Genomic DNA, 8880 nt, shown 5'->3' on the forward strand with positions numbered 1-8880 from the left:
TTGCTGAAAAATAAATATTTATTTACATCTGAAAAGAGAGTTAATGTGTAAAATGGTCTCATGGGGCTTCCCCATCGATCCAGGCCCATTCTTGTGTGATTCCAGCCTGGTGCAGCCTCTTTGCTTTGTGTGCTCGAGGCAGCCCCTCCAAGAGGCTCTGGGAGAGGCTCCCCCAGCCCACCCGGGCAGGGGCAGGACCTGGAGAGCCTCCTGTGTCCATGGGCATCTCCTGGAGCATTCCAGCTGCTTCCTTTGGCCTGGAGGGGACTTGTGCATGGTAAAGGCAGGAATGTGGTGGGACAAGCTGTGGCAGCGTGTCTGTGCTGCTCCTGCGGGTCAGAGGGAGGGGCTGGGGGTGTCTGCAGCTGCTCTGAGAGCACAGCAGCTCTGCTCAAACCACACCGCCTCAGCTGCTTCCCTTCCTCCTGGGAGCCACGGGCTGCCTGGCTGGGGGGGGCTGATGCTGTGGCACCCCCACTGCAAAGCCAACTTCCCAGGATTTCAACCTTTGACCAGCAAAATGGTTCCTGAGCTCCTGCCAGGCCTGGAAATCCAGCATTCCCTCCACAAATCAGGAGCAGGCTGGGCTGGATGCTGAACCTGCCGTGGGGGAGGTTGTGCCCCAGTGAGCTGCTGCTCTCAAATCCTTCACTCCCGAGTGATTTTGAGGTTCCATCCTTGGCTGTGCCCATGGTGAGGGGCACCGGGGGGTTTGTGCAGCTGGAGAGCAGCGAGGATGGATGGGTGATGAGGGTGGGGAGGAGGCGCAGGAGCAGCCCCTTGCCATGAAGAGCTGTGCAGGGTGGCTGGCTGGGAGCTGGTGAGATGGTCCTGGGCTCGGACACGGGAGGACAGGGAAGCCCTGGCTGTGGTATGACCCAGGGTTTGGGGAGCATCTCCCATTCCCACTGCTGAGGATCGGGCTCCCCCCGGCTGCTGCGGTCCCACAGGTGCCCAGGTGGGTGTGGTGGTCCCTGGTGTCCTGGGGGAGGCTGCTGGGTTCTGCTGGGGCTCAGGCAGCGGGAGAAGGCAGCAGGCGCTGCCCACACAGCCCCAGTGAGGCCCTGCTGAGGGGACAGTGACGCCTGGCAGGAGCCCAGGGGTGCCACCTCGCTCGGGTCACAGCAGGGATGTCCCTTCCAGCAGCTCCAGCCTGGCCATCCCAGGTGGGCACTGCCCAGCACAGCCTCCTGCAGCCTCCTGCCCTCCAGCCAGGCCCTGCTGTGGCCACTGTGGCCAGCAGCCCCTGTGCCCCGGCCGGTCACCCCTCACTGGGCACAGCAGAGCACCGGGTGGTCGAGCTTCCAGAGCTGCCACTTCTTCTTCATCTCAGACTTCACCTGCCACGGAGGGGAGGGAGCAGGGGCTGATCCCTGGCTGTGCCCTCCTGCAGGCACAGCGTGGTGTGGGGACGCTGGGCAGGAGGTGGGGGACAGGGACAAGGACAGGGACAGGGACGTTACCTCTTTGTTGGCAAAGCAGTACAGCACAGCCACCAGGAAGCCCTGCAGGGACAGCCAGGAGTGAGCCCACCCCGCTGTCCCTCTCCTGGGGTCAGGATGGGCTTAGGCTCCCCCCAGGTCACTTCTGGGCGCTTTTAGGGCTGAGGTCCCCATGGCAGCGCTGCCTCAGGGAGCCCGGGAGGTGCCGCCCTTCCCATGGAAGCACCACAGGGAGAGCAAACTGAGAGGGACCCCCCTGATCTTTGCTCTGTGGTGTGCCCGGAGCAAGGACTGCTTTCACTGCCACCTCACCTGGAAGGAGTTGAGGAAGAGGGTGAAGAACACCTTGACGTAGCGCAGGATGCCCGTGGTTTGCTCGTCGGTGGCGAAGATGAAAACGACCTCGTGGATCCCAAAGAGGGGAATGAGGGTCAGGGTGGCTTTGGCCAGCCTGGGGGAGAGTAAGGGGACAGGAAAACTCCCAGTTAACCCCAGTGTGGTGTTTAGGGATGTGCAGGGTGGAGGAGAGCGTGGGGAGGGCTGGGGGGTGTGGAGGTGGCGTTATCCCGGTAACCCAGACTGCCCCTGCCCCTCTCCTGGCCCACCTCAGCTTGTAGTCGGCGTAGCCCTTCTGGTTGGCCCGGAGCTTGGCCAGGATCACCTTGAGGATCCGCATGAAGATGAGCAGGTTGATCTGGGAGGGGGAGACAGGGCAGGGGCACACAGAGCCCAGCACCCCCACCCTGGCTGTGACACTCACCCAGCAGGAGATGGCACCCCCAGTGCTGCCAAGGCTGCTGCTGCCCTTCCTCCCCTCCTGCCATCCCAAAATCCCAGCTAGAAACCAGCAGGGGCCACTCCCAGCCCATTTCTCTGGGGTTCAGCACCCCAGCTTCCTCCATGAACCCCCAGAACCAGGGGGTCAGCAAATTGCTGAGCCCCCTGTGCATTTGGCTGGTCCTTGCAGGCCAACTCTCCCTCCTGGCCTCTGCTGGAAGCTTCCCTGGGGATCACAGCCCTGCTGGGGGCTGAGCTGCTGCTCTCCAAACAGTCCCGGGGCTGGCAGCTGTTCCCTACCAGGGAGGCGAGCAGGATGGGGATGCGGATGATCCACCAGTAAGCCATGTTCTCGTTCAGCGCCCAGCACCTGCCGGGGGGCACCGAGAGCAGCACCATCACCCTGTGCTGGGGCAGGATGGTCCAAGAGCTTTCCAGCCCCAGCCAGGTGCCTCAGAGACCTTCTGCAGTCTCTGAGCATCCCAGTAGGTTCCCCATCCATCCATCCCCATCCATCCATCTCCATCCATCCATCCATCCATCCATCCATCCATCCATCCATCATCCATCCATCCATCCATCCATCCATCCATCCATCATCCATCCATCATCCATCCATCCATCCATCCATCCATCATCCATCATCCATCCATCCATCATCCATCCATCCATCATCCATCCATCATCCATCCATCCATCCATCCATCATCCATCCATCCATCCATCATCCATCCATCATCCATCCATCATCCATCCATCCATCATCCATCCATCCATCATCCATCCATCCATCCATCCATCCATCCATCCATCCATCATCCATCAATCCATCCATCCATCCATCCATCCATCCATCCATCATCCATCCATCATCCATCCATCCATCCATCCATCATCCATCCATCATCCATCCATCCATCCATCCATCATCCATCCATCCATCCATCATCCATCCATCATCCATCCATCATCCATCCATCCATCCATCCATCCATCCATCCATCATCCATCCATCATCCATCCATCATCCATCCATCCATCCATCATCCATCCATCCATCAATCCATCCATCATCCATCATCCATCCATCCATCCATCCATCCATCCATCCATCAATCCGTCAATCCATCAATCCATCAATCCATCCATCCATCATCCATCCATCCATCCATCATCCATCCATCATCCATCCATCATCCATCCATCTCCATCCATCCATTCATCATCCATCCATCCATCCATCCATCCATCCATCATCCATCCATCCATCATCCATCCATCCATCATCCATCCATCCATCCATCATCCATCCATCATCCATCCATCCATCCATCATCCATCCATCCATCCATCATCCATCCATCCATCATCCATCCATCATCCATCCATCCATCCATCATCCATCATCCATCCATCATCCATCCATCATCCATCCATCAATCCATCCATCCATCATCCATCCATCCATCCATCATCCATCCATCATCCATCCATCCATCATCCATCCATCCATCCATCCATCCATCCATCATCCATCCATCATCCATCCATCCATCATCCATCCATCCATCATCCATCCATCATCCATCCATCCATCATCCATCCATCATCCATCCATCCATCATCCATCCATCCATCCATCCATCCATCCATCCATCCATCATCCATCCATCCATCATCCATCCATCCATCCATCAATCCATCCATCCATCCATCATCCATCCATCATCCATCCATCCATCCATCCATCATCCATCCATCCATCCATCATCCATCCATCCATCCATCCATCCATCCATCCATCCATCCATCCATCATCCATCCATCATCCATCCATCCATCCATCATCCATCATCCATCCATTATCCATCATCCATCCATCCATCCATCCATCCATCCCTCCCTCCACCCCTCCGTCCTCACTCACTCCGCGTTCTCCTTCAGGTACTTGGCGGCCATCCAGGGCACCACGAACACCACGGGGGTCCCTGCAAGTCACACAGCAAACCCTGTAAAACCAAGCACCCTCCTGAGCTGAGAAAGCACCCCCATGCTGGGGGGGACACCCGGGGTGGCAGAGCCCCCACCCCACACCCTCCTGGGACCGTTGGGACCGCAGTGTCCCCGACACCAGGCACTGTCCCCGTCCCCGCCGCGCTCCCGGGTGGCCCCTACCCCAGCCCAGGTAGAGGTAGAGCCTGTAGTAATTCTTCTCGGAGAACACGGCCCCGATGAGCAGCTTGTAGAGGTAGACAGCTTCCACCAGGAACCAGTAGTGGTTGGCCAGGATGCAGTACTGCATCAGCACCTGCGCTGCGCGGCACCCCAGCGCTGCCTGCCACGGGAGAGCCACCGTGGGGCTGGCTGTGCCCATGGGGCACCCCACGGCTCTCCCACAGGGAGCAGGGGCTCATCCACGGGGGTATGGTGTTATACAGGCACCCCAAGAACCCTGAGAGCTCCCTCCTGGGGCCACGGGTGCACTGAGAGCTCCCCCAGAGGCTGCACAGGCACCCCCAGAGCTCACCCAGCAGGGGCATGGGTGGCACCGAGGGCTCATCCCTCAGGTGCCACACAGGCCCAGAGCTCACCCAGCAGCTGCACAGGTATCCCAGGGGTTCACCCACTGGGTCCCGGGCAGCACAGGCACCCCAAAAGCGTGGCCAGGGTGTGGATGGGCACCCCAGGACCGTGCACAGGTACCCCAAGACCTCACCCATCAGGAGCACGGGCACCACCGGCCCCCAAGAACTCACCCAGCGAGTGTCTGGGGCTGCGTGGGCACCGACCCCCCCACGGCCCCTCCTGGGCGAGCGTCCCCACGCTGCCACCAGCCCAGCACTTGCCTCGTGGCTCAGCAGAGCCTCCCAGTCAGCCACCTGCAGCAGCTCCACGCCCCAGCGCCGCTCCAGCAGCGCGTCCTTCACCATCACCGAGGTCGCCCGCAGCCCGAAGGAGGCGAACAGGTTGGCGTGGATGTAATTCCTGGTGCAGCGCAGGTTCCTGCAGGAGCCGGGGTCAGGCAGGGCCGGCCCAGCCGGGAGGGAGCAGGGGAGGGGCCGGGTCCTACCTGCACACGGTGAGGACGAGCAGGGCGGAGATGAGGGTGAGCAGTGACAGAGAGTAGCCCACGGTGTAGAGCACCTTGAAGCTCACCATGAGCCGGCGGGCGCCTTCCTGCAGGCGAGCACAGCAGGGAGCCCAGGTGGGTGCACGTCCACCCCCGGCCAGGCTGCCCCGGCCATCCCTGGGGTCCCAGCCAGGGTCCCACCTCCTCGGCAGTGACCTCCGGCTCATCCTCGCACTGGGAGTAGTCCCTCCAGGGCTGGCTGCCGTTCACCGTCACCCACTGGCCGTCGGTGCCACACCTGCGGCTCACCAGCCCGTGTTTCACTGCGGACACGGAGCAGCGGCACAGTCCCCCAGGCTCCCCCAAACCCCTCTCCTGGGATGATGGATCTGACCCTGCTCAGGGAGCTGCCTCTGCCCCGAGCCCCAGGCACCCCCTCACCCCACATCCATTCATGGGGCTCTCTGCCCCTGTCAGGCAAGGCCAGGGGAACCCTGAGAGCCTCTGCAGCCCCAGAACGGCTCAGCCCTGGCTTCCAGCCCCGGGATGGCAGGAGGGATCCTCACCTTTCTCAAACCAGGGCAGGTAGAAGGGGCAGGAGACGTTGACGGCGGTGCCGGGGCTCCCGTCGGGCCAGCAGGCGTACATGTCAAATGTCCTGTTACAGAACAGCCCTTCCAAGGGCAGCGACAGGCAAAGCCAGCGCTCAGACGCTGGTGGCACAGACACACCGAGCCCTGCTGTCCCAGCACCTCTGAGGGGGCTGATGCCACCCTGAAAGGGACCCAGGTGCCCCACAGCAGCCTCAGCCCCCCAGGACATCCCAGCCCTGGGTGTCCCATCCGAGATGTGGAGTCAGTCCCAGGGCTCACTCCCCGTGGGTGACCGGAGCAGAGGACGCTGGAGAAGGGACAAACCCCAGCCCTGGCTCTGTGCCCCCGAGCACAGCCGGGTACCTGCTGGGTAGGGCTCGCTCGCCATCCTCCTCAGGCACTCGTCACGGTACCGCAGCCACTCCTCGAAGGTCTTCTCCAGCACCTTGGCCCCGCCGTGCTGCAAGCCCAGAGCTGGGTCAGAAACTCCAGCCCCAGAGCCTCGACTGCCCCCAAGAGCCGCTGCCACAGCCTGGGGCTGGGCAGGAGCCCGGGAGGAGCCGGGATGGAGCCGGGATGGAGCCGGGATGGAGCCGGGATGGAGCCGGGATGGGGCCGGGATGGAGCCGGGATGGGGCCGGGATGGGGCCGCGATGGAGCAGGGATGGAGCCCGGGATGGAGCCGGGATGGAGCCCGGGATGGAGCCGGGATGGAGCCCGGGATGGAGCCCGGGATGGGGCCGGGATGGAGCCGGGATGGAGCCGGGATGGGGCCGGGATGGAGCCCGGGATGGAGCCGGGATGGGGCCGGGATGGAGCCGCCTCTCAGGGGCCAGAGCCCGGCAGTGCCAACCCCGCCACCCCCGGCCCCAGCCCGGCCCTCACCGGCACGGAGGAGAACAGGCACATCCAGGCAAGCTGGACAAGGCTCCGCAGGGATCCGGCTCCAAGCACGCCCCTCATGGCTGCTCCCAGTGCCGGGGTGCGCCTCAGGCTGGGCCGGGGACCCCGATCCTGGTGAGAGGTGGAGGAATGGAGGTGCTGGCTCTGCCAGCCACCCCCAGCCGCTGCAGGCAGAGATGCGCTTCCCAAGGCAGCAGAGGAGATCCTGGGCATGTCCCGGGCTGCCACAGCCCCGGGTCACTTCCCTGATGGAGCCGAAACCTCGGGGAGCAGCAGGCAGAGCAGGCAGGGTGTAGATGGATCCCACTTGTCCTGGATGAGCCTGCTCAGCTCCCACCCAGCCCCGAGGGGAGCAAACGCCATCGTGACAGCCCCGGCAGGGCTGGCACCCCTGGGTGACCCGGGAAGGGGCTGCAGGGACAGGAGGCAGCGACACCACTCTGGGGTCCGCTGGGCCCCCACTCCCGGCCCGCCTGGGACCCCCACCCCGGCTGTGCCCCATCACGTCCCGCTGGGGCCCCGATCCTGCCGGCAGAGACCCCGCCCGGGGGCTCGGGGCAGGAACAGCTCGGTCACCCCCGGGGCTCCCCGGTGCTCCCGGGGCTCCCCATCGCTCCAGGCTGGACCGCCCCAGCCCGGCCCCCTCCTCCTCCCGGACCTCCCGGTGTGTCCCCCTCGAGGGTCCCCAGCCGGTCCCGCTCGGTCCCTGCGGGGGTCCCGGGGCTCCGCCGCTTCCCCCGCCCGCTCACCCGGCTCCGCGGGCCCGGCAATCCCGGTGTCCCGATGTCCCGCTGTTCCCGGTGTCCCCGCTGTTCCCGGTATTCCCGCTGTCCCCGCTGTTCCCACTGTTCCTGCTGTTCCCGGTATTCCCGGTATTCCCGATGTCCCGCTGTTCCCGATGTCCCGCTGTTCCCGCTGTTCCCGATGTCCCGCTGTTCCCGCTGTTCCCGGTGTCCCGGTGTCCCGGTGTCCCGGTGTCACGGGCAGCCCCCGCTCCGCGAGGTGAAGGCGGCGGTGACCGAGCGGCGTCTGCGGCGGAGCCGCCTCCTGCCAGCGCCGTGCCCCGACGGGAGGGGGTTTTTGGGGGGGCTTAGGGGGGAGTTCGGGGCCGGCCCCGCCCCCCGGGGCTGCGGACGCCGGGTGGGACTCGGGGGTCCCGGCGCCGCTGCCCCCGCGGAGCCCCAGCACGGAGCCCCCCGGAATCCCACGGGGATGGGATCCACGTCCAGCCCTGCCGGGGGTCCCCGAGTCACCCAGGGATGGGGGTCCAGGTCCAGCCCCACTGAGGGTCCCCAGCTGCATCACACGGGGCCAGGGATGGGGGTCCAGCCCTGGAGCTGTGGGTCACAGGATCCAGACTCCTTCAGCCTCCCCAGAGCCCCTGTCCCTCCCATCACACAGCCCCAGGGAAAGTGTCCCTCTGCTGTCCCCTGGGCTGGTGCTGGCATGGTGACAGCCCCTGTGCAGGCAGGGTGGGCTGCGGGGGCCGCCCCCTTACCACGGGGACCAGGAGGGCCTGGGGACAGCCTGTGACATCCACGGGTCCCATCGTCCAGCCAGGGGAACCCCAGGGGCAGGGACAAGCCTGGTGGCCCTGGTCACGCTGCCTGCCCACCACACCCTGGCAGTGGGGAGGGAGGGAGGGGTCTGTGCTGGGGAAGGTGATTTTGCCATCAGTGGAGCAGGGGAGATTCCTCTGGGGCCCCCCAAATCACAGCAGTGCAGCCTGTGCATCCCTCCTGGTGCAGCAGCGTGGGGCTCATCCCCCAAACCTGCCTGAATGCACCAGAAAATGCATTTATTTGGCAAAAATAAGATGTTTGCCTCGAAGCTGCTGCAGTGGGAGCAGCCACAGGAGTCACAGCTGTGGCTCCAGTGATGCGAGCGGTGTCAGGTTATTCCAAGTGACAAAAAACGCCGTGGAGGAGCAGCCCAGGGTAAGGATTTGCTGTTTAGGGGGAAAATGAACCCTCAGGTGCCTCCCCCAGGATGAGAAAACACCAGAGCATTTGCTCATTAACAGATTATGAACTTGGGACAAGGGATGGAGGGACAGGACACAGGGAATGGCTTCCACTGCCAGAGGGCAGGGATG

General features: G+C 63.5%; 1 protein-coding gene across 4 annotated transcripts; it reads right to left on the minus strand.

Annotated features, from left to right (window-relative positions):
* On the minus strand, nucleotides 1–7853 carry LOC111935888 (glucagon receptor-like). 4 transcript variants are annotated; one of them, XM_086854247.1, is made up of 14 exons: nucleotides 7535–7853; nucleotides 6768–6896; nucleotides 6246–6342; nucleotides 5856–5963; nucleotides 5491–5612; nucleotides 5290–5396; nucleotides 5062–5222; nucleotides 4395–4550; nucleotides 4147–4207; nucleotides 2520–2589; nucleotides 2048–2136; nucleotides 1755–1893; nucleotides 1464–1505; nucleotides 1–1340 (listed from the first exon to the last, which is right to left on the minus strand). In XM_086854247.1, the coding sequence occupies exons 2-14, from the start codon at nucleotides 6843–6845 to the stop codon at nucleotides 1269–1271; spliced, it is 1302 nt and encodes a 433-aa protein (XP_086710373.1). In that variant the 5' UTR covers nucleotides 6846–6896; nucleotides 7535–7853; the 3' UTR covers nucleotides 1–1268. The 4 variants fall into 4 exon arrangements, with proteins under 4 accessions (XP_086710373.1, XP_086710374.1, XP_086710375.1 ...); XM_086854248.1 differs by having other exon boundaries at nucleotides 7421–7840; XM_086854249.1 differs by lacking the exon at nucleotides 6768–6896 and having other exon boundaries at nucleotides 7421–7840.
* Between the last annotated feature and the right edge of the window lie 1027 nt (nucleotides 7854–8880).

Source organism: Cyanistes caeruleus, chromosome 17, assembly GCF_971803275.1.
Source record: "Cyanistes caeruleus chromosome 17, bCyaCae1.hap1.1, whole genome shotgun sequence".
Lineage (NCBI taxonomy): Eukaryota > Metazoa > Chordata > Aves > Passeriformes > Paridae > Cyanistes > Cyanistes caeruleus.

Bases quoted from the DNA above. Each gene is read 5' to 3' on its own strand.
- LOC111935888 (XM_086854247.1), bottom strand. From the start codon at position 6,845: ATGAGGGGCGTGCTTGGAGCCGGATCCCTGCGGAGCCTTGTCCAGCTT. The intron at 4,208-4,394 runs GTAGGGGCCACC...TGTGACTTGCAG, and splicing joins CTACCTCTACCTGGGCTGGG to GGACCCCCGTGGTGTTCGTG. The intron at 1,341-1,463 runs GTAACGTCCCTG...CCTCCGTGGCAG, and splicing joins ACTGCTTTGCCAACAAAGAG to GTGAAGTCTGAGATGAAGAA.